We start from the raw sequence: 26,278 nt of genomic DNA, 5'->3' as shown, positions 1-26,278 counted from the left end.
ATACAAGCAGTAGCTCCAAGACTGAAAACATGTAAGTCTTCTCTATTCTGTGACCACCAGATCTCTAATTTAACTTTGTGCATGCATGAACTTTGCAAGAATCTGCTTTCCTTGCTCCCTTTCTTAGAGAGCTCAGTAAGTCAAACATACCACAGTATGTGACCTCATGATAACATGCTTCAGAGGGAGTAATTTCAATATTTAATTGCCCTTATAAATAGTAAAAGGACAAAAATAGCGGAAAAACTCCCCAAATTTTTTTTTTCCTCTCTAAGTAAGGCTGAATCTGAAATAGATCTGGAAGCAAAATCTGTTGTGCCCTTGAAAGACAAAAGATACAAGCCTTCTACACATTTTGCATGTTGACAACTGTTTCAGTGAAATGATAAATTAAGCATGGCAGATAAAAATTTGAGCTAGTCTCTCAGGTCTCCTAGGAAGAGGAGTTTTGCACTGCTTGCTTAGTCTCCTGTATATCACCATGACAACCTTTCAGTTTAAGTTTCCTTGTTTAGATCCATATTTAGCCTCTGCTAGGAATGAGTTAGCTGTTTATTAATTTCTGATTATTTGGCTGACTTAGACCAATTGGGACCTAACAATTAGGTAAATTTGCTTCCTGAACACCAAGACATTTGCAGATGTAGTAGTTTTGGCTGGTTTTCCAGTTAGTGATCTTTTTTTCCAGCAGCATGAGTACAAAAAAAGATGAATCTGGAATGTTCACTGCATACCTGAAAAAGAAATTATAATCCTTCTTCAACTTCCTGTGTGGAACATTATCACCAGGATCAGAAGGGACAGCAAAGCAGAAAACTCTGTTGCTGAGCAAAGAGAGTTCCTGGGAAAAGAAGTATTTAGGGCTAAATGATGCAGTGGGTATTCAGGTACAAAATTTAAGCCTTTCAAACACCCTTGTTACTGCTGCTTCACCCAGGTCAGTAGAGTCTCTGTACATTTAAAAGTCCAGGGGGAGCTTTTAGACATGCCTACACTTACACAGGCCCTGAAAACATAAGGAGTCAACAGTCTGAATCACCACAAAAAGCCTGGATGCATCTTCCTTAATATTCCCACTGGTCAGCCTGACAGGGGCACACTCTCACCTCACAGAATCCCTGAGCAGGGTCCATCAGAGGCTGGTCCTGGCCCAAACCAGAGCCTGGCACATTCAGACAGAGAGAAGGGACTTTTGCTCTTCCCCTGATGTGGCACTGGAATGGGAAGCCAGAGCCTCTCCTTTCCTGACATGAGCTAATTTCAGAGTGGACTCTACCACCACTTGTGCAGGAAAGCCAATTTCAGCATCCAGCACTGGGAAAAGCTGGGGGCCCTGGTACCTCCCTCCAGTGCAAACACCAGTGCTCTGTATCTCAGGGAGCCCAGTTCTTATTTTCTCCTGAACTTCTTTTACTCTTTGACTCGAGTGGAGAAAGCCTATGATCTATGTTTTTCTGCTGCCAGCTAACCATTTTTAGAGTCCTAAATTTCCTCAGATGCTGTGCATAGGGACCATTTAACTCAAAGTTAAAGGCGGTAGAGCATTTTAACCATGACAATGACAATGGTGTTTCCTTTTTCTCATTCATTCCAACAAAATTTGTAAAAAAAATAGGAAAAAGAGAGCAATCAGAACCCAAAAGATTTAACCTTCATCACTTTCCTCCACCTTCTGACCAAATCCCTGTCACTCTTACAATAATCAAGTTATTTTCTCTTTTGTGTGGGGAAAAAAAATCTACTTGTTATAATCGAAGGTTGATTTTGTTACTTACTGGTGGTAGGTAGGTGCTATTGATCACCCAGAGCAGTTACAGGCTAATCTTCAGCTAGGTAGAGGAACCCTCTAGAAATTAATTTTGAGAGTGGTACTGACAGCAGCTAAGCAGAAATTTATTAATGACAGACCACAGATTGCAGATGATAGAACAGGTGGATCACAGACTACAATTCCATTTTTTTCATAAGTTTTTTTAATTAAAGAAGACAAACTTATAGTCTATCAATGTAGTAGATAAAAATTCAATGCATAAGGAAGGAGAATGCTTTTCTGCAATGTTCTGTATTGACAAGTATGACTTTCATGCAGGATCAAAGTCTTCATAATCTTATCATAGACTGTGTTGTAAATACAGGTCATAATCTAATTATGTGATTATTTTTTTGAAAGTCCTCTCTGTAAGTCTGCAAGTAGAACTCTACAGCAAAAAGAATCTCAAATTCTATCTTGGAGTTATTCTTTAAGTGGTGTGGATATTATTTGAAAAGCTTAATAATATTATTGGTATTTTTCCTGGGACAGACACCAGAACTAAGGTAACATGAGTTCATGGATTTTTTAAAAGTATATACTTACCTTTCTTCCCATTTTTATCTACACAGCATTAGCATCAGATTTCCTACCCTTAGCCTCTTTTATGGTTTCAGTTTGTTTTTCTCTGTCATAGGTGTTCTCAGTGGGCATATATGAATCTTGTTGACTGTAAATTAATGAGGGGTAGTTAAAACAAGTTTGGGGTTTTTTTCCTGTCAAGAAAAAAATATTTTCACTGAAATAAATTGTTTAGAGAAAATGTGTGTTTAAAATTGCCCATGAAAATATATATTTGAAAAATATGCAAGGTACTATTTCCTAGATGGAATGCATCTTGAGGAAAGCTACCTTATTTTAAAATCATAATTTTTTAATTCATAAGCATTATATTATTATTTCCTGTACAATGTAATAGCAAATTCTGAATAGAAAGTAATTCCAAATTATCTTCATATGGTTATTAATGATAATAGAATGGCTGACAAGCACCTTAAATTGCAGTGTCATTCACATAATAGTGTAAATCTGGTTTTATTACTTACAGACTTGAATGTGTCATATGCATTTTCAGTCAGTTGGACAAAATTTCACACAGTGGTAGTGATGAGTGACAATTAAGACTTAAAAGAGAAAAGAAACTAGTTCTTTTCTAACCTCTGCAAAGAAACCCCAGGTGTTATATCTCCTTTTACCATAAAGCTTCACAATGCTTCTGAAATTTCTGAAAGGAAACTCATCATATGAAATATGAGAACAATGAGTTATATTTCAGCTTCTGCTAGTTGGACCTGAGTACTTGTTAACTCCAGTGAATCTCTGAGTCCCAGTGGAAGCTAAACTGTTAAAGAACTCCAATCCACGTGGTCAGTTCTGACCTTACACGAGTCTATCTTCCACTGTATAAAGCATTCACTTTTTATTCTGCACTGCAGGAAGGCTTTTCCAAGACCTTCATCAGGTTTTAGAATTGGAATTGCAATTGGATTGGATTTGATGGAAATTGATTTTTCATTCACCTATGGCCATTGAAGAAGCCTTCAAGTTGTCACTGTGGTCAGCAGTGCAAATGTTCATTCTCCCAAGAGTTTCATGACACAAGGCCAAAGGTCAAATATCAGCTCTCTTCTTGCCCCAAACCTAACTAAACGTGACTGTCCTTTCACACTCAACCTCATCTCAAATTAGTCAAGGAATAAAATACTAAAAACCTCTGCCTGAAAGAAACTCATCATAAGATCACTTTTAATCAGTCTGGTTTTTCTCATCCTTTAGAGAATTGGACTGAGATAACTCCAGTAATAAAATTTGTAAGATTATTCAACATGTGCCTAAATCTAACTTTCTTCTGACAAATCTTAGTGCTGATAATGTGTCAAACAAGTTGGTTTGTTTAACAGATTACTTATTAAAACAACTTTTGTACCACTTTTATCACAGTACTTTTATGTAATGTCTAAGTGCAAGTCTAACTTTGATTGGCAAGGATGAAAATATTTTAAAATAAAATGTCACAATTTTTTTCTATTATCCATGCATAGCTAAATTATTCTTTAATGCTCTCCTCAGAAAAAAAAAAAATGCAAACAGTATGCTTTATAATCTTACATTCTTGGAACTCAGTACTCAATTTTCCCCCCACATTTTTAGCACCCTTTGGTGCCTCTTACATTCATTTCTTTCAGAAATTCTAAATAAAATAATATTGTGGGCTTGTCTGATTTCTGTAGTACAATTAACAAATAGAAGTGTCTTGGTTTAGGGTAAATTTGGGAGAAAATTTTCAAAGGGGTTCTTTTAGAATGCAAATTTAAGCGACCCCTCCCCCAACTGGTTCAGGAAAATATTTCTTTGGAGAAAAGTGGAAAAAAATTGTTTATTTAACAAACAAAATATTCACTAGCACAGAAAATGAACAATATTAAACAATAAAACAGACTCAGAAAGTCCCCTTCCTCGGCTGTAGCTTGGCTCTCTCAGTCTCTTGTCAGTCCCTCCAGCACTGGAAACGCCGTGGCCCAGGCCAGGGCCAGTGGGCCACAGGTGTGAGCTCCTGGTGCTCTTCTGGGTTTTTAGTCTAGAGCAGGTTTGAACATGTCTAAGAAAAAGAAAAACCACAGTCTAGGGAAGTTCTCTGCCTTAGCTAGCTAAAAACTATCTAAAAGCAAAGGAGAGCTCTGTCCCACTGTCTATCCGTCTGCAGACAACACGGTCCAGGAGAAGGATGCCAGGGAGCAAGTGCAGTTTCTGATAACAAACTCTGGACTTCTCTCTCTTCATTTGCTCTTGGAACTAATCTTAAAGGTGCAAAACTTATTTTTGGGCTAAACAGATGATGGGGATATGAGCATCATAAAGGACAAGAAGCTCTTCTAATGAGGAAGATTTCAGGTCATACGCAAGTCTTTAATTTGGGGAAGATAACCAAAGATTACTGCAGTTCCACACCATGACACTTCTTCCCTTCAATCTATATCATAAACTCCCTTTAAAATGCATTATTATATATTTAAATGTAGTAAGCTTCAGTAACATTTCAGCATCTGTATTTTCCCAACCTTATCCTCCTTTGAGCTAACATACTGTTGGAGATAGTCAGTGTAATTACTCTCCTACTGGGAAAAGGTATCCTGCACTTCTCAGCAGAAATAAAAATGCCATCAGTAAGAATATACTTCTATTATAATAATGTACTATCTCTCTTCTAATAACACTGGAAATCCAACAGCACCAAGGCTCAGATATGTTTTCTGCCATACTAATGAATAGATTAACCAGATCCCTGTGTTGCATTTGCACACATATATGCTTATGCATATATAATCCCAAACATGACTAGTTCTTTTCCATAAGGGAATCAGGAATATATATTATTTTTTGTTATAAAAAATAAACAAAGAAAACCAAGTCCCAATAGTTCTAATAAATAAAATGAAATTACTGCACTGAAAACCATATTGAAAACCATAACTAAATTCAGCCAGCTTCAATCAGTTCTGCAGACATCCACAGGCATGGGTGGCACATGCTGGCCGAAAACATATACTTTGTGCAAAGAAATTATTTCATAACCAAGCTAATGAGTAGCCCAAATCTGCTTCTACTGCTATCAGAAGTACTATTGTCCTACAGAATCAATCAGTAATTATTCATAACAGTATCCATATAGGATATCCATATAGGATATTCACACATATCCATGTAGGTACCTTTAGCACAACTAGATTTTGTTTTGCAATTTAAAACAAGCAAACAAAAGTCTTAAAAAGTAGAGAATAGATTTTATACATAAATGTATTGGATATGTGTATGCTATATAAAGCTGGGGTTCCATATACTTTGGGAAGATAATTTGTTTTATAGCTATGCTATAACAAATATTGTAAAAAGCAGGGAAAAAGAAAGAAAAGAAAAAAAAAAGAAGAAGAAAAGTCTGCATAAATGCATACTTAATTTTAAAACTGTGAGTATGGGTTTCTTTGTTAGCTTAAACTCTGCCTACAGTTTAGGGCTGATCTCTGAAATGAGATTCAGACAAGTGTTCCTGTGTTAGCCAGCTTTCTTCTTCCTTTAGAAGAAACACACCCGTTCATAACCAAACCTGCATGTTATAACACAGCAGCTCCTGCTCCCCTTCCAAATTATATTTATTATCTTTATGGTTCCTTTAATAATTGAAGTCTGTGAAAGTATCCCTAAACAAACTGAGAACTGCCTCTAACCAAACCCTATCTCTTTGTGAGTTAAATTATCCAAGACAAGCAGAGAATGGAAATCAGTTTAGGCCACAAAGTTGCAAAGATTTATTTATGTGCTAACCTGAAGCTCTGTGAATAGTCCTGTTGACTTCAGAGGGATTACTTATAGTCCATGAAGTTGAGCAATCTGCGTAAGTGATTGCGAAATTGAAACCTTAGATAGACTGTAATTGGATTTTGAAAAAGGCTCAGAAACTGAATACACAGCTATAAATCACATGTGCTCAAAGTGTTATAAATCACAAAAATAAAAAAAGAATGTTTGAAATATAATTCTTTTTCTAAGCAGTTCAGGTGTATGGGAGCTAATTAGTGAATAAAATTAATTTTAAATTTTTACAGATCATTAAATGTAAAGCCCCTGTAGCATGTCATATAAGTCAAAAGATATGAATCTTTGACAGAACACTTTTATTTACTTTCTTCTTACAACTTCAGTTATGATAAGTGAATTACCTGTATGGCACAGTGAAAGGAAGTTTATCAAATATTAGATCCAGGTGAAGATTAAATAAACAACCTACAAATGCATCAAAAAATTAGGAAAGAAAAGGTATAAAATGAGTGCATTTATTACAAGCCATATATGGTTGATATTTGGAGATGACAAGTGTTTTGTTTTAATTAGCTGTCTCTTTCACTGAGTTTCTTGGCCAAAGCCTCCTGATAAGGAAAAAAATTGTAGCCATTGGTCAAAATGCTTGTAACAAATCTTGTTTTAAATTGAAGCTATTTATTCAGAAACCAATCTACTACTGCTGCAGCAATCAATGTGTTTTCCTTGGAGTAGAACTACTCCTGAGCTACTGGAAGACTATTGTTAATTGCCTGTAACTAAATGATTGCTGTGCTTCTGGATGTAACTCTCTGGCACTTGCTCGTTTGCTGTGTTTAACAGAATGCCTGTCGCCCTAAGGGTTAGCCAAGTAATTTTCCTCTATTATTTTCTACATTCAGTCTCAGCTCCTTAAGGAGGGCCAGGTCTATAATTTGAGCAATGCAACACTAAATAGATTTTAAAAGGTTTGCACTTCTCATATCTTGCTTCTGATGTGGAATTGTGATGAAATGGAATCTTTTTAGTATGTAGTCACTACAGGAAACTTGAATTTCAGCAGGAAAAGCTGATCACACTTCAAAGGGAGTGTAATGCCTGATGCAGCAACTGTGCTCAAATCATGCTGTAATAGGCAGAATAAAGCAGCAGAAAAAAATGTTATTGTGAAGGTAACCATGAGCTGCAACTTTGCTGCTACTCTTTAATTTGTCTTTAACAGTCACTGTTGAAACTGCTGAAAGACGCATGACCAACACCCTTGGCAGTCACAGAGCATTTTTCAGAAGTAAGCTCTCCCAGGGAGGAGCTAGAGCACCTTCCCCAATTCATGTTGGGAAAACAGAGGCACAGAAATGTGAAATGGCTTCAGTCACCTGAGGGACCAACAGCAGAGGCAGGATTGAGCCTTCTGCTTCTTGCACCTTCAGTTCAGCTCAACACAGAGTAACACTGTTCCTAAAACCCCTGAGGCATCTCAGAGCCAGCCAGTGGCCTTTTAGGGCACAGATTAGCATCCTGCAGAAAAACAAACTCAAGGCCTGAAAACAATCAACCTGGTATGACACTGTGCCCAGCCAATCCCCCTGCCTTCCATAGTGCTGCACAGATGTGGCTGTCCCATTTCCAGCTCTTCCCACTTCCAGCACTTTGGGGTGAGCTCAGGCACCTCATGGGCTGGTTGTAAGGATGCAGCAATCTGCTGGGCTAATCACTGCCCCTCTCTGCCTCTGAACCCTGACAAACTGCACCCAAAACACAGAGTGAACATGTGCTGATAGATGCTGTCCAGCACAGAGGAAAGTACAAGCTGGCTCTGTTCGATCAATAGACCATGAAACTTCCTTTGCAAACAAATCTGTTTAAGAAAGAATCACTTTATCTGTGTACCATCATGATGGCTCAGCAGCAACACAAGAAAAGGTAATTGTTTATATATTTCAGGCTGACTAGAGAATTTTGTTGTTTGCTTTGATGGCCTAATTAAGGACACTCATGTGCTTTCAGATAGATTTTACTGAAGCAAACATAAAGGCATAATCTTACTTTATGGGGAAACATATAACTAAAAGAGACTCTGACAGCAAAAGTGATGTAGTGTATTAGTCTTATTGCATGCACAATGATAGAAAACAGATGAATACCTGCAGTTATTTCTTTCCATTTAATATAAAAATCATTCATTGAGGAAAAACTTCTGTTTTCCAGTTGTAAAGTTTTTCTTTGCCTTTAGTGAGTCATAACAGCAGGCACATAAATAGAGTACTTTGCACCTAGCAACCCGAAATATTAAAGCCTTTCTTCTAGTTGCCATTGAACAGCTGCATCACCTGTATTACAAAATGATAAGCAGGTAAGCCAGTGCAATTTCCATTGACATTTATATTCTAAAACACTGCATTATTTGTCTATGCAAACCATATTTTATCAAATGTTTTTAATGACATTTCCCTCTCTGGACCAGAAAAGTATTGGGAGTTTGAAATAACCATGTCAGTCTTAAAAATATCTAACACAAAAGAGTTTCCAGCACAGTGTTGGAAAGAATGACATGGAATAAAAATGCCTTTTTATTTTATTTTATTACACTTTTAGTGTCTTCTAGAGAGCAATGAAATCTTACAGTTGCCTCATAATAATAAAAAAAAAGGTGTGTGATTCTCAGTAGACGCTGTCAAATAAATGCAGTTTTCAATTTTTCCTCTAACTTTTTATTTCTCTAATTGAATTGTATTGTGCTGGATTATCAAATCTGCACAACCACACACAAAAAAGGTTACTCCAGGTCCACACTACACTCAGACAGAAGCTGCTCACCTGAAGAGGACACTGTGAAAATAACACTAGTTCTAGCACAGATCTTTTATGAAGCAAACTCTGTATCTTAGATTTCCAAGATCTGGTGTTTTATCATTCCTCAAAACTGTGTGATTTGGAAAAGCATGGAAGGTCTTCAGACTTGCCATCTAGTGATTTCAAATTACAAAATTGTTAGCAACTCTCCTCCTACCCTCCTTTTTTGACTCTACCAGTTTTCAGTCAATGGACAAATGAAAAGTAGCAAAGCTCTGTGAGCTTTCTTCAAACTGGGGGAAGCAAAAGTCCATGGTGGCATATTACCTTTGCCCTGAAAAGTGGCTCTACTGCTGGTGCTGGACACTTGTGATGCCCACAACTGACCATTCCCTGTCCTCTGGAACGGAGCTCCATGGTGATGATCCCAAATCATCCAGCAGCAGAGACAGTAGGGGATCTGAATGGGAATGTCATAACAGACAAACCAGGACTGCTTGCTGTGTCTATACATTAGCTAAGCCCACTAGGGGAAAAGTGAGAATAAAATGCAGTCCTCTGGGAAACTGTTAAAAATATTAACATAACTGAGATGTGAGGTTGTAGGGTTCCTTGGATAATGTGTCTTCACATCTCTCAAGTGTTTCCTGAGGTTTTAAAATTATTTTTATTTTTATTTTGGAAATAAAATCCTAAATCTTCTCCAGTTTGCCCACATCCAGTTTGTATATAGAATGAGGGAAGAGCTGATTTTGCATTATAAGTCCTCAAAACATTCGCCTTTGATTTCACTCTAAGTCAAATGGCAACATTTATCTAGGTAAAGCGAATTGTTATCTACAGAAAGAAAAAAGGAAGAGAATTACAAAATGTATCACATATATGCACATACTGATAGACAAACACACACACACACACACAGACACACACATCCCCAGCAAAATTTATTTCTTAAATGAGCAATTCCTAAGGTGTATCAGAGGGAAAAAACAGTTTATTGAAGAATAAAACCCCCATCAATTAGGTATTCATTCAAGGGCTTTATAATGAAATAAATACATAAATAACCCATCATTCATTATTTTATTTTAATGTTTGACAGAAATACAAGGTCTGCTGCTAATCTTTCCGTGGTTTGGAATGTGGTTGTTACTGCGTTTTGTAATTCTTTGCAGAGCTGATGTACACAGTTGAGCTTGCTGGTGGGCTTGGTGCTATTCTGCTGCTGCTTGTTTGTTTAGTGACTATCTACAAGTGTTACAAGATAGAGATTATGCTCTTCTACAGAAATCATTTTGGAGCTGAAGAACTAGATGGAGGTAAGGCAGATTCTTAGCACATTTTCTGCTTTCTAAGAATATCTGTCTTTTATTTCTCTCAACCAAGCCCCAAATTTCATTTCAGTTCAAGATGTGTTAACAACTGCAATTTTAGGTGCTGACTTGAATATACATTCTTCATACAGCACATAAGCACAGTCACTGCTGAGCTGATGTATGTGCTGCTCTCTGGAGCTCCAGAAGACATCCATGTTTTTTAGATTTTTATTCCCAACACTGAATGTAAATTGCCAACATCTGTACATTAAGGATTTTCTCTTCCTGTCAGTACTGCAAGACAGCTTTACTTCTCTGTGAGCAAGGGGGTGTTTTCCCTAATTGTATTCAACAGATAGTTGGAGGTTGAAGTGTATCTCAATTTACTGCTTGTTTAAACTGATCAGTTTCAATAAACCATACTGTTTGGGAATGTACCCAGTATTCCTTTGCTTGAGTTAATTTACTTAATCACTGAGCAGGTTGCAAATGGTCATTAAAGTTATTCTGTGATTCAAGAACATCCAGCCTAAACAAAAGTAATCCACAGTATATGCATTAGCTCTGTCAAATATATACATGCATTTTCATTTTACCTTTTTAAGGACTGAAGGAAAAGGTCATCTTTGCCTCTAGCTTTACTAATCAAAATTAGGGTTGAACAGCAAACTGGGTTGAGCTGCAGGCTCTGATTAATTAGGTTTGGTTTCTTGGGTCAGAGTTTCTGGCGTTTCGAGCTACTACTATGTCTTTGGTGACAGGACCTTTTATCCTACAGAAATACTAATAAAAAGTTTTTTTGCAGGTCAAGATAATAGCCTGTAGGCAGAAGCCACTGTGACATATTAAAATAAATATATACTGATAAACAAGTGATGGCTAAATCTGTCACTGATAAGGAAAAGAGCAGTTGCAGAATTACAGATCCTTACATAAGACTTCCATAATAAAATCACTAGGGAATGACCCATTTCTGCCTCCCATCTAAAAATGCACAAGGATTCAAAATAGAAAATGCTCAGAACAACAAGCTAAAGAACATCAGAACATTTTGTAACCTTCTGTGGGATTTACAAAAAGATGTATTAATGTAGCAGCTCAGTGAGGAAAAAAGTCAGGTTATTCTATTTATTTTACCAAGGAGGAAACTGAGGCCCAGAGGGACTGTGAGTCATGGAGGATTTTGGCAGACACCTTTTTTTACAGAAGCTGAGTTCCTCTCCTATCCACAAAGCAGCTGCCATTTTAAATGGGCATGCTTACTTCCATAAATTATGTGAATTTAATAATAGTCATATTAGAATATGCAGAAATAAACACTTAAAATAATAACTGTTTAAATAGATGTAATTTAATATTTTCTCCCTTAGTATCAGTAATTCTTGCTTTTATAGTTGTTATTTATCATTTTCTCAAATAATTCCAATTCATTTGAGGACTTACTCTGCCAGGTGTTATACTCTTGCCTCTCTCTCTTGTCCCATCCCAAACACTGGTTGCTTGGGAACAGCAATACTTGAATCATGGATTTTAAGCATAAGAAAAAGTTACCTCTAAAGAATACTCTTCTGTGATTCAAAAGGAGGAAAACCAATATCCATTCAGTTTATCCTTCTGAGCAAAGGTCATTGTTAAAGAAGGTCAAGCATGGATTTTCCTTCAAAGATCAGGGTAAACACTGATAGCTTGAGTGCTTAACCGCAGCAATATAAAAAGAAAAATACTACTTACAAATTCCTAATGAAAACATGTAGCTGCTACTGTTTCAGTATGCTGGCAACATGGATAAAACCCACTGTGTTAATGAAGTGACTGCAGCTGCACATTTCACTCTGTCTCTTTCACTTACACTCGTGCAAAAGAAGGAAGATGGAGAGAAAATGTTCCACAGAAGCCCAAGACATGGCTTGTGCAGAAATAAATTGCAGACATACACCAAGATCCCTTCCTTTGGCTTAGTTTGTTATTGACAAACACAAAATGCTGAACTCTAAAATCCTATTCTAACCACATCTCCTGCAGTGCAGCAGCAGAGCGCCCACGTTCTATTCATAATTTACACCATGTTCTGTCATACTTCAGGACAGCATGGAGATAAGCAAACATCAAAATATCACAATCTTTTTTTTATGTGTGCTGTATTGTACCCAGAGAGGATTTGAAACACTTTAAAGGTGAGGTCCAATTAAAATTTTCAGTTGAAAATCTCTTTTAAAATTCAATGCTTCATTTCTTCCCTGATCAGAGAACAAGCCCTTCAGGATGTCAAATCTCATCACAATTCCTTTTTCCTTTCCAAGCCTTAGACACATCAGTTTTTCTGAGGCTAACTAACATACGCATTTTTGTGGGAGGCATGGGTAAATTGTGAGAAGTATTTGAAAACAAAGTATTTAACCCTTACAGCTAATGCAACTCAATTTATTACTTTCTGTAGTACACTGCAGATTAAAGAAGTGTTCGCAGCTGTACATTCCTCACTTCTCTAACTTACACTTGAATTTCCCAGTTTTTTTTCTCATCCTAAGGACAAGACTCTCCTTCTGTTGTTCTCTCTCCTGCAGACACTGCAGCTCAATCCTGGGAATGGGAATTGAAGCCCCCTTTTATGTTTTTGTGGTTGATTCCCTGCCTTTCCTACTAATTTGGGATACAGTAATATTGCTGCTTCTCCTCTCATTCCGTGCCTGTGCTTTCCAACTGCATGGGAGCTGGCCCCACACGAGGGGAATGTGTGATGGACGCCACAATGTGTCCTTCAGTGCAGAGGAGCACAGGGTGCCCCTGTCCAGTCAGGGACCTCACTGTGAATGTCTGACAGCTCCCTCTGTCACTGGAGCACAGGGACAAGAGGAACACTCTGACCCTTGGCAAAGCAGTAGCTTTTTTTACCTGCAGGTGTTTGGCATGACCTTGCATCTCTGAGCCATAACTCACCACTACTGATTTGGTGGCCAGACACTCCCAAATCTTTCTGGGGAAGAAGGAAGGAAAAATCTTTCAGAGGAAAATTTTCAGAGGAAAATCCTTCAGAGGAAAAAATCCTTCCTCCAGAGGAAAATTTTCCTCTGTTTAAGAGTAAAAATCCAGCTCAAGATCTCTTTGCATACACAGTTAAGATGATAGCTTGAAGTGCAATGTAAACAAAGAAATGTCCTGACTTTTCTGAAAACAACAACATTTTCAGAAATAGATACTTTACTGGGAACTTCTGAGGGCTAATCTTTGTCAAATGTCAGGTAACCTTTTTAGCTTTGCAGCTTTAAACTTAAAAGCTTATTTTAAAAAGCCTTGTCCATAAAGCACACTTTAGGGATTAAAATTATATTAGTGGAAGCCACGATTTCTTCTGTTTTGTTGTACATTGAGCTCCAAAAAGAGAGATTTTATACCATGTTCATTTTCTGTCACTTTTTAGCAGTGGCTTTTTGTGTATTTTTTGCTTTCCAAGGAACTTCTCTTGCTGCTGTTCCCAGTTCTTAAATTACTTTATGAAAATAAGTATTGTACTTTAACTGACAGAGTGAAAATGTAAACAACCATCTACAAGTACCTCCAATCAACACATGCCCTGACTTCTTTCTAGCTTGCACTCTGTGACCTTAAAAGTTCATTGTATCAAAAGATATATTATTACTGTATAGAAATCTGCTCTTTATCTAGATATAAGCTGACTTCCAGGCACCCTAAAATAAGTAGAAATTTTCACACTGTTTTACCTGGGACAACTTTCTCCTTTTACATTTCCTGCTCATCAAATTGTGCAAGGATCAGTCCCCAGGCATGACAGCCACAGCTGCCACAGTGAAGGTGGAGAGGAGAGTCACTTCTCTCAGTGGTGCAGTTATGATCCTGCCTCAGAGTGGATAGGAGGCTCAAAGTGATCAAAATAGCTGGCTTTTTTTTTTTTTTTTTTTTTTTTTTTTTTTTTTTTTTTTTTTTTTTTTTTTGCCATTTCAAGATCTGAGATGTTCTAGTGCATATGTGAATGACTGTATGCTGGTTTTAATTTACATTATGGATAAATCCAGAAGTCTATGGGTGACAGGCTAAAAACCATTGGATGTGGTAAGATAGGCAAGCATACTCAAAAACTTCTGCATGTGTTTGTGTTTTAGATTCTAGTTTCAGAGGCAAGACCATATGGTACAGCTAAGAGTAGAAACAGTTTGCAGGTATCTGCTGCTACCATTATCTGGGTAGATTTTTAGTCTTTTAAATTGGTGGAAATTTTTTATCATGGAATTAATAAGCAAAGGTGAACACAATCTTAAAAAGAAAAAAAGAGAAAATTTTCACTAGGAGGCTGGCAAAAACAAGTAGTAATTGAAGACCAAACCTGACTAAATGTGATGTAAAGAGAAGTCAAGCTTTAGGCTCAAGGGAAAAAAGAAGACTGTAGGCAACTGATAGCTAGAAAGTAAGAGTTTTGTTTAAGAGCAGAAATTATGACTTTCACAATGACCCTTGGTGCCTTTAGGTTCCATCAGCTGTTTCTAAAATATTGGCCAGGGGCTCATTATGGTGTCCTCAATCTTCTTCTCAGCTTTCTTTGCCATGGAAACCTTGTTGCATTGAAGGAAGCCACGGCCTCTGTGCAGCTCTGTTACAGGGAAGGCGACTGGGTCCAGGCCTGGGGAGTTTCAGTTCTGGAAGAGGGAAAGTGGCTGCTTGTTTGGTTTTTTGTTTGTTTTCCACCACATTGCTGAAATAAAGAAATAAAACAAAGTGCTCCTAATAAGATTAAAGTGTGTCACTGCTGAGCTCTCTCAGTTCTGGAAATCTTATTTGGATTTGGTACATGACATCTATAATGTTTCTTGGCTAGGCTGTTTGCCCTTTCATGAGAGATGAATTTCTGCTTCTTGCTGAGGGAAAGCAAATCAATGCTCAAATTAGGAGATTGATGAAACTGGTTCTCCCTTGTAGTTCCTGTTGCACCTGGGAGTCCTTATGCAATCATGATTTTGTCTTTGCTATTATTTAGCTGCAAAAGACTAGCAGGGTTCATGGATGAACCTATGGGAATGCGCAGATAATATCTTATTAACTGTCCAGGACAAGAGCAGGTAAGAAATACTTCTTAGTGGTTTCCTGGATTTCATCCCAGTGAAACTTTTAAGCAGCGAGGAATGCCAGGGCTTTAAGAGTCTTCAGATTTCTGTGCAACTAAGTTATTAACTTTAAAATATAACTTTTACCATTGGTTTAAGCACCACCTAAGCACTTGTGTTAATGATTATGCTATGCAGGTATAGCTAGACTGAAATTACTGCTGAAGTTAGTGACTTTGCAATTACTGAATGTTCCCTGGGGACGCACAAAATAAGTTTGCAGTAGCAGTCTCACCACTCGTTTATATGTTCTTATTGGCTATTGGCAAATTGTGACGATAAGAAATCCTGCTCTATGAATATCAATTTAAAATTCTATTAAAATCACCTTAGAAAAATGCAGCTCTCTTCTTTCTAAACATTACTGGTTACAAGAAGGGATTTTTCTCTTATTTAATTACAATTTTATTGCTGGAAAACTGTTTCTTTTAACTCTTCTTGTTTATGCTATTTATTTACATCTGAAATGCAATTCAAACAATAAAAACTCAATTTATGTCTCCACTAAATATGAGATTTTCTAGATTCTGTACATGAAATGTCCTAATTAAAAGGAAAATTCCTTCTTATTTCTCTCTTCCTATTTCACAGCATCTAAAGTGCATGTGTAATTTATGTTATATATATATATCTTTAAAAATAAAATATTACCAAGATCATCTTTGGAATTCAAACTAAGAGATTGTTATAGGTTAAAAAGTTCAGATATAAAGTAGAAAGAGACTCCCATACAATTCAACATCTCTCACTTGCACAAGAATATGAACTATCACGAGGAATGCTACATTTAAAATATACCATGCCATGGAAAAAATTGTGTGGGGTGTTCTTAATTTTTATTAACATTAAAAGGGCTTGACATTTTAAAATAATAGAAAATGTTGCATCAGCAACAGTAAATACTGTTTTTGACAGACCTAGGATTTGAGTGTTTTATTCAACTCAGCATTAAATGACATTTTTTTCATTATATTAAGGATAACCACTATCCCAATGTATATATTAAATGTAGCCCCCAAGATAGTGAAGCAAATATAGATTAAGAAATGCCATAATTTTGAAGCAACTACAGTCTCTGAGATATTTTGAAAGGTTCTTTGTAACCTTTCCTGAACATAGCATGTTTTTCTAAGACAAAAGTTTCCTGTATCAGTTTGACTCCTGCTCTCTGCAGCATTTGGAAGGATCCAATCTTCAGTTTCCAAAGCTACCCTTGAAATCCTGAAACATTGAGTTAAATCAGTGCATTGCTCCTAACTCCTGCATGAGTATCCAGGTATTTAAGAGGAGAGCACATGTTCAGCTGAAGGAGAGGAATCAGCTGTGCAGTTCCCTGCTGATCTGGAAATGAAAGATCTGCCCAGCCTTGCTGGCTACACTGAGCTGTGGAGCAGCTTGTGCATGGTCAGCTGCCTCCACTGCACTGAATGGTCCAAAAAGTACTGCAAGCTGCTCTGAGAATTTCGGGATGCACAGACACATGAGCTGACTCCATCATCTAGGTCATAGAGCTTCATTGAAATAAGCTTCATTATGAAATGTAACATTGTGGGATTTCTCCTTGTTTTGATCTCTTAATCTCTCCTGTGCAAAAATGTATAATGCCAGCTAAAAGTCAGAATTTGTCACTGGCTTGAATATGGCTGATAAGAAAAAAAAATTACTCTAGAAAGATTTTTGGCTTTTTTTTAATTTTTCATGATGATTTTTCTGTCCCCCATTAGCAGAAATATCTTGAGTGTTTAAGTTTAATAAACCCTCAAAGGCTCAAACTGCTGACTTCTTCCTATGTAACATGGAAATCATTAGAAAACACATACATCTATAATACAAATTTGATGTTAAATGTGTTTGGTGGTCCCTGTTGAAGAGGAAGTTTTATTTTTCTTTCTGTAGGCACCAGCTTATCATTTCTTCATGTGTAGCTGTTAAGAGAGCATGCATACAGATGAGTTCTTATATGTCTGATAGCAATTTACTTACCCAAAGATCCCATTTGCATGTGAAAACGTAGATGCATATAGAGTCTGGGTTTCATTTTATGCTTACATTGAGCCTTTAGGTGACTGCTGCTGAGCACATCCTTGGAATAACAAGAAGCATTTACAGCTTCATCCCCTAAAAATTTATATCACTTCTGTTGGATTAACATTGTAGAAAGTTACAGGGAGTGTGACAGCATACTCTGCATGTAGATGAGTACCACAAGGAATGGGCAGGATTAAATATTGCATGTTCCAATGATGTGACAGGTGCTTTGCCTAGAAACCTGGGCCACTAAGTGAAGTAATCTTTCTGTGTGTTATTAATGAAGATGAGATTTGACCCTCAGTGTTTACCCCTAAGGTCTATCTAAACCTGTGTCTGAGTGTAACTCCATGATCGTTGTTCACTTACAAACTTCTTTTCAGCTCCATAGAATGGTTTAAATGGTAGGACAACTTGTAACTCACAGTCTGTTTTGCCTGGAGTCTTGCAGTACTAGTGGTTTGGGGCTGACTGAAACTTTTGTGAACTGAACGAATCACACCTTGAGCACAAGCTGCATTTGACCTCATTGTGATGAACTAATCCAGAGCTTCCCCATGCCTGATGCCCAAACACATCTCTGCAGATATACCCTAGACCCCAACCATTCTTTGCCCTACAAATACTAATAAAATTAGGAGGGAAAGATATCTTCCCTGCAATACAGGATGATGCATCTGTAGTTAGTGGAGATGCTGGAATCTCCATGATATGAAAAATATGTACTTTAAATAAATGCATAAGTGCGGTATTTGCATATGCAATAAAAAAAATGTCATAGCACAAATAATCCCCTCCAAGTAAGAATGTGTGCTTGTATCTTAACAGGCAATACTCAGCCTTTAAAACTGTTTGAATTCTGCATTATTTCTTATTATTCATCTCTTTGAGAAATTATGCATTTTCATCTTTACTCAAAGACTCCGAATAGAGCAGCACTTGTCTCAAGCCTGTACCACGGCTATGACCATTAATGAGGTGACAATAGAATATGTCATTGCAGCACCAGCATTTTGTCAGTTGTAATAATTTCCCCATATATTTGTTGACCCCACTGTGTGCTAACTCTTCTGCTAGGTAAACAGTCTTACTGCAGAAACAAAAAACCTGCAGTGGATGTCCCTCTATATTATACTTGATCCAATAAGTCTTAAGGCATTATCAAAGGCAGGAGGTGCTTGTCTGTTATTAAAGGACATGTTTTCATGAATACTCCCAAAAAATCCTGGAAAGTGGGACGCATAAAAGGCAATGTTTCTCTTTTTCTTAGTTTCCTTTTTTTGCTGTTGTTTTGGATGGTTGTTTTTTTTTTTATTATTATTTGTTTAGTTTGTTTTTTTCTGTGGCTATAACAATCCAATAGATGATATCCCACAAAAGATGTACAGGGCACGGAATGTGCACATGGCCATTTCATGGGTTTAGAAAGTTTAAAAGTAGTAACAATACAACCACATTTGTTCTGTCATCTGCAAATGTTAATTAGTATAGTGCACATGGTTCGTCAGAAGGGAGAGAGGACTGCTCAAGATTAGCACCGCTCCATTAATTTCATTTACACTCTTTCCATCCACCCTACAGCTGGCAGGTTTTTCAAAATAATGCTGCCAGACTACAAAAAGGTGTAAGATGAAGAAAGGAGCTGCTCAATACATAAATGAAGCCAGCACTGAATATAACATTGCTTATGACACACAGTATTTAGAATATTCAGTTAGATCTCTTTTATAAGCAATTGATATTCTGGGTAGTCTGTTCATAATGTTGTCAAGAGAGTTAGAAGGATGTTAACATTTCATTACTCTTGTCATTGATTTTCCTCTGCTTTCTTCACAACAAAAGTCAAAACGTGACCTCTTATTCCACTGAATTAGTTCCAGAACACTTGGCATTATTGACCTCCTAATGAAAATTAATGGTGGCTCTTTTGACTCAGTCTTTCAAGTAGGCACACCAAGCACATTTAAAACACAGGCATGGTTATTTCTCATACTGAAGTAACACACTGTTAAGTAATGAAATGTACATTAATGCAACATTAAATTTGCAAATTTAAGTGCACAGAATTCAAGAAACTTAGACTGCATTATCAGGAGCTGAAACTGGAAAGATTTAAGCTTAGCAATAATTTCAGACCTGGAGAGTTAAGAATTTTACAAGGAATGCTATATGTACACTTAGATAATTTCAGCCTCAAGTCCTAAATTTATAGTAAAATTCTGGCAAGATTGAAATGCTTTTACTATGCAGCAAAGACTTTTACACATTAGCTTAGCTATTTCCACGTTCTTTATTCTCCTCTTATGCTAGAGAAGAATGCAAATTTTTCTTAGTGACTTTTGACTTTTGTGCTCATGAGCTGTCACCCTGAAATTGAATGGATTTCCTTCATCCAGATTCTTACATAAACTGACTTCTGTCTATGGATATGGAACTCTCCTTCCTTGCATCTGTGTAACTAAAGACTATCCCTACCAGGTGAAACAGGAAAGCTGAATGGATGCATATCTGGAGACTGGGTGAAAACTTGCCATTTTATCTAAACCATTTCTTCGTCCTAGAAACTTCTCCCAGAAATAATACCTGGGGAAATATCTGGGGAAACTGCTAGAATAAGGAAAAATTAACTTAATTTCCCTCTTTCCTTAGACAACAAAGATTATGATGCATATCTATCTTATACCAAAGTGGATCCTGACCAGTGGAATCAAGAAACTGGAGAAGAAGAAAGATTTGCTCTTGAGATTCTACCAGATATGCTGGAAAAGCATTATGGATACAAGTTGTTCATACCAGATAGAGATTTGATTCCCACAGGAAGTAAGTAATGTCTTTATTCCAATGTGATATTGAAGGATAAAATGAGTGATTGCAGTGATTGTTTTAGTCTTGTTTCTGTACCTACTCTTTCAGAATGTCAACTTTTCTTCCATGTCTTAGAGAATGGTGAGGATAAGCCACCAAACATTAATGTGCATTTCCCAGATAAGAAGGTTATTATTTAGTAATTGTATTGTTTTGATTGAAGGTAAAACAGTGCAGAAAGGGGATGCATAAGTAAAGGAAATGAAGGAGACTAACATTTTTCAGATTTTTTGAGTACTTGCATATCTAGGAATGAATACCAAGTTCTTTGTTTTCAGTTCCTTATATTTTGTTTGGAAAGATATCCATGATTCTAAGTATTACAGAAATTCACACAGGAAGGAAAAAGCTGTGTTTAGACTAAGGCAATAGTTGAGTAATAACTTCTACACCAGAAAAAATGTAGTGAATTCTGTCACTGTCAACTGTAGACAATTGTGTAGTGGATGTAGTTGATCATTCTCAGAGACTGAATACTAGAACTGATTCCAGCTGGTATAAGTAGATATTTTTCATGTTCGTCTCACATGTTCCAACATAAGTGCAGTAATATTTTGTCAGTTGTTGTAATATTCTTCATTACTTCAGTGTAACCATATAAACAGTGACTAAGTTCAATACATTTAATGAAAGATAAAAGAAAGGATACTTGGTATAGACAAAGAACAACATAGAACATCAAACAATCTAATGAATATTTTTTAAATCTACAGCAAACTAAACACTAATTTACTGGAGATAACAATTTTTATGAATGTATGTGGAAGGGGCATGAAGGAAAAGCAGAATCTAAGCCTACCAAAAAATTTAGAATATCATTTGGGTTTGAGACTGAGGTCCTGAAGCACATGGCTGCTGAGTTAGACTTTGCCTTTTTAAAGGTAAAAATCATGATGGACATATTTGTTCCAATAGCGATATAGATGATACAAACCCACAGCTCATGAAGAAACACTCCATACAATCCATAGCATGTGTGGGAATAGGTGTTTTGCAGGATCACAGAATGGCTGAGGTTGGAAGGGGCCTGTGGAGGTCATCTTTCCAACCTCCCTGCTCAAGCAAGTCCACATGGAGCTGGTTGCTCAAGATCATGTTCTGCCAGGCCAGCCTGGCACATTTATAGTTGATGTTTTTGCATATTTCAGTGAGATCTCTGGGGATCAGGGATTTGCCTCTGTTGTTTCTCACCAGTTTATGAGAGCAGACTGTTTTCTTAGATTGTTTTTTGAGCAATTGTTTTGTTTTGTAGCCTACATTGAAGATGTGGCAAGATGTGTAGACCAAAGCAAGCGACTGATCATCGTCATGACTCCAAGTTACGTGGTAAGAAGAGGTTGGAGCATCTTTGAACTGGAAACAAGGCTTCGAAATATGTTAGTCACGGGAGAAATCAAAGTGATACTGATTGAGTGCAGTGAACTACGAGGAGTTATGAACTACCAGGAGGTTGAGGCCCTAAAACATACCATCAAGCTCCTCACTGTCATTAAATGGCACGGGCCAAAATGCAACAAGTTGAATTCCAAGTTCTGGAAACGTTTACAGTACGAAATGCCTTTTAAGAGGATTGAACCCATGACAAACGAGCAGGTTTTAGATGTCAGTGAGCAGGGGCCCTTTGGGGAACTGCAGACAGTCTCCGCAATTTCCATGGCTGCTGCCACCTCCACTGCTCTTGCCACTGCCCATCCAGACCTGCGCTCCACCTTTCATAACACATATCATTCACAGATGCGCCAGAAACACTATTATCGGAGCTATGAATACGATGTACCTCCTGCCGGCACCCTGCCACTTACCTCAATAGGTAACCAGCACACCTACTGCAACATCCCCATGACACTTATAAACGGGCAGCGGCCGCAGACAAAAACTAACAGGGAGCAGAACCCCGAAGAGGCTCACACAAACAGTGCCATACTGCCCCTCTTGCCACGGGAGACCAGTATATCAAGTGTCATTTGGTGACCGACATGCAAGGGGCTGTCAACCCCCTTGAGTAGGAGCAGAGTCTGCAGTCTGGTGCCTGGAACTACATCCTCGACTGCTGCTGTTAAACATGCATTACAATCGATAACAAACGAGGAAAAACAGGGTCTTGTACATATGTTTTTGCAATTTCTTTGTAGCATCAGTCTTCCTGTTTTACCCATGTCTCTTCCCATTCACATTTTTGACTTTGTTTTATATGTCATTGGAATTTGTATATTTACATTTTTTTTAAATGAAGAGACTGCTGTATAGATAGGAAACTTTTTTGCTTCATTAGTATAGTTTTAGACTTTTTGTTTGTTTGTTTATAACCTCTCTTGGGAATGCTTGGACAAAGCTATGTTGATATCAGAAGCACCATCCATTTTGTTGGCCTGCCTAGCCATGCCTGCTGCAGCTCACCTCTTTTGGAGAGTTCTTGTTCTTAGAAGGACCCCACTGCTCACTGAGAGCTCCAGTTTCATTTCTACTCTCGTAATGTGCACTGCTCCTTCCCTGCCCTTACAAAGACCCCCATTTGGGGTAACACTCCAGTCTGACCATCTAACATGTAACTTGCTAGATACCTGTCAAACAAGAGAAAATACCCAATCTGTATCAGTTGCTTCACAGTAGTCACTAGAGTGTGTAGAAACTATAGCCAGATTGGTTTTTGCTTTCTTGGGTTTGTTTTTTTTCTTAATTCTAATTTTAAGAATGAGTTGGTTGTATCCCTTTTATAAATATAAAAGCAACCCTATTTTTAACATGTCCTGGAAAAGTATTAATGTGGTTGTGGATTTTATTTTTTAAGCACTCATTTTTTTTTCTTTCTCAACTTTCAAAATCCTGCAAATAACATTTGCAAATGTCAGGCGAGTAAGACAAGTGAGGCAATAGACACTGAAATGCAGAGTCCTGCTGATATGTACAGTGATGACTTCCAAACCAAAGGGGAATAAAAAAGACCGTATTGTAGATGGTTTGTCACTTTGTATTATAGAAAGTGTTATTTTCAAAAAAAACCGTAAGAGCAAAACATTATTTTCCTGTGGATTTCAGAGTCCCTTGTATTTTAATGTTCCAAAAACTGTATTTGCTTTAAAATTATATATTCAAGATTAAGAAATCTTCTTTCATTTGATTTTAGCTTGTAATGATAAATAAAACTTTATTAATTTCAACATGATTTCAGTAAGAACTCAGGCAGAAAAAAATGACATGATTACCAGAAATATAACTGTTTTCAGAATAAACTTTATTTATACAAAATTAATATTTAAATCAGACCTGGAAGTATTAAAACAATTTATTCACTTTAATGAATAAATAAATTAGTTTTATTTTTATGTATGATTCCATCTTTGAGGAGTTGCAAATAATGCATGTACCGTGGCTGACAGGGAAGAATAAAAGCCCACCACTCTGTTTACACCCAGACATCTTTGAGACAAATTAAATAAGCACCTTGCTCATACTTATGTTTTATATAACGAAAAGTCCTTTCTGGTTTTAGAAGGAGAGAGAAGTGGTGCAGCTCTGCAGCATATTCAGGCCAAGCTCTCTGCTAGTCCCTGCTGGCAGAAGCAGAGGAGCTGGAGTAGAGTTACTGGTTGCAGCACACTGTCATAGAGTCATGGGTTTGATTTACCCTGGCAGAATTTTAACTGGTGTCCTGGCAAACAGGCCTTAGGGTCTATTTATGTAATTAATTAGCTTTAGGTGTTTTTCTGGAAGCTGAATGATATCAGCCAATATAATGGATGTTGTGGGGTTTGCTCATCATGATTGTCACAACAAAAAAAGTAGAGCTTATAATATTTTGGTCTCCTTAATGAGAAGTGAGTGGAGAAGCTGCAGTTTGGGGGATATATGTGGGAGCAATCCAGAACTGACAGTGTGGGAGGAAATGACTGTGCTTCTGTTGTGGAAGTCAAGAAATCTCAGTATCTGCATAAGAAGCTAATAGACCTTTGAGGTGTGCACTTTTATTTGCTTAAAATGTTTATTTCTCTGAGATTTAGCTCAAGTCCTTTTCTACAACCTGTTCTTTATTATAGTGTCTCTGGACGTGTGCCAAACATCCACAAAATGGAAATTAGGCTGCCAGGTCACATAAAATTTTAAGAGAACTTTGCACGTTTGCTTTAAGAAAGCTATTATTTATTTGCTCTTACAGACACCTGTCAGGCACTGATGGCATTTTCCTTCATTCATTTGGATGCCTGTCCTGGTTTTCACTGGGCTGGGGTGGGAGGGAGAAGGGGAGGGGTTGAGTGAGTGGCAGTGTGGTGTTCAATTTCCATCTGGGCTTAAACCACAACACTCCCAAATATCCCAGGATCCTCTGAAAGAAATGCATTATTTTTTTTTTTCCCCTTTATATGTCCTGGTGTAAAGACTGGGATATAGAATAAATGTAGGATGTAATTATTTAACCACAATCACATTCAGACAATAGTTAGGTCTTTTCTTAGCCACATGGGAAGTACTTTTCTGTTCTTCTATTTTTACTGTAGATTTAAGCACTTTGAATAGCATGATTCAGGGATTGACAAATACTATTTGATATTCTCACTACTTAAAGGAAGGTTTTGTCATAATATTAAATATAAGAAAAACAAACAAACAAAGAGAAATAAATGACAAAACCTGAAATAAGTTTGAAGAAGTTGTCTGTGGCATTAGAAACGTTCCTCCTTAGTAGTCCTCTTCTGTGAACAGCTCATTGTGGGGAACAGTAAAGGAAAGTTTTGTGTTCACATGCTCTATGTTTGACAAAAATTCCATTGGAATGCAAAATAAAATGGAAACAAACAAACAAACAAACCAAAACCAACAAAAATTGTCATTGCCCTAGTGCTTAGGCTCCATCGTTTTTGGTGAAGGTGTTTTGGTTTTTGACAATGCAGCCTGAAATGTGCATGCAATAGCCACATATAAGGTTTAGCCATAAGCAAATAGCACTTTATTTTAAAAACGGCACAGTGTGATGATCAGAAAAACTTACTCTGCCTGGTCAATAACTTTGGGTCTGTATGTGGATTCTATGCACGTGAATTATCCAAGTGTGGTGCTCTGTCTTTATACGGCTCTCTCTAATCGTGGTAGTCCATGTTATAAAAGGACTCTTATTACACAACTTGTCTAAATTCAGTGGTTAGGTGCTCCAGAGAGCATATTTACCTGAAAAGAAATGGGAGACTGAATAGAATGCATCTAATTATTTTGAAGGCAAAATGCATTGCTGGGTCTGATTCTGTTCTCAGTTACAACACTATGATTTGAGAGTAAATCTAATAAATCTGAATGAGTGCAACATTGATTTGTGTGGGAGAAAAAAATTGGAAAAACAAAGAGAAAAGGAATTCATATTTGCAGTCTGTGACAAGCTGAAATCTTGGCTGCAAGGAAAGGAACAGCAAAATGACTTCTGGATTTTAGTGGGGACCCAGTTCTCACCTGGCAGCCAACATCAAACACTTTCAATATGATCTGTTTCAGAGTTCGATACTGTTAGGCTTAGATGCAAACTAAGATTTTTCTATTTCTGCATAGCTGTGAAAACCATGTATATTTTACATAATGGGTGATATTAAGTTCCATAATAGTCAGAAAGCTTGTTATACCCGCCTGATCAAAATGCACAAAGTTTTATTTGGATATTGTGCATTAATTACTCATTTAAATTATAGATAGAGCAGTGAGATTTGGAAAAAGTGGCCTAGTAAAAAGGATTCCTTCATTTCTACACTAAAAAAAAAAAAAAAAAAAGAATAAAATATCAAGCTAGTAAGCCTAAGGAGAATTGAATTAAAATCCAAAGGAAGAAAAACCACAGTAGTAAAGTAATCTCAAAAATATAACAATGGCCAATGAAGAATAAAGGGCAAAATACCCACTTGCTTTTTGACTGTGTTGTGGTTTCTTTTGTCATGCAAAGCTCTGTACTCTGGCTGACCTACATCAAGCAACTGGCTTTTTTGGAGGCCATCCAGACAAATCAGCAACACAAATATGTCCCTGTATGTCTAATACACTTCTGAATGATTTTGTACTTGTTG

The 26,278-nt window shown here is 37.1% G+C and overlaps 1 protein-coding gene across 1 annotated transcript in view; it reads left to right on the top strand.

Annotated features, from left to right (window-relative positions):
* The window catches only part of IL1RAPL1 (interleukin 1 receptor accessory protein like 1), a 665,062-nt gene extending 641,560 nt beyond the window's left edge, over window positions 1-23,502 (top strand). Inside the window, exons 9-11 of the mRNA XM_053969631.1 lie at window positions 10,093-10,236; window positions 20,025-20,195; window positions 21,493-23,502. Coding sequence (XP_053825606.1) covers window positions 10,093-10,236; window positions 20,025-20,195; window positions 21,493-22,211 — 1,034 coding nt within the window. The 3' untranslated portion in view covers window positions 22,212-23,502. The remainder of the gene's footprint in view (window positions 1-10,092; window positions 10,237-20,024; window positions 20,196-21,492) is intronic.
* Window positions 23,503-26,278: the final 2,776 nt, after the last annotated feature.

The sequence above is a fragment of the Vidua macroura genome, chromosome 2 (assembly GCF_024509145.1).
Source record: "Vidua macroura isolate BioBank_ID:100142 chromosome 2, ASM2450914v1, whole genome shotgun sequence".
Taxonomy (NCBI): domain Eukaryota; kingdom Metazoa; phylum Chordata; class Aves; order Passeriformes; family Viduidae; genus Vidua; species Vidua macroura.
Note: the sequence above shows the minus strand (reverse complement) of the source record. Positions and strands in the feature narration are given on the sequence as shown.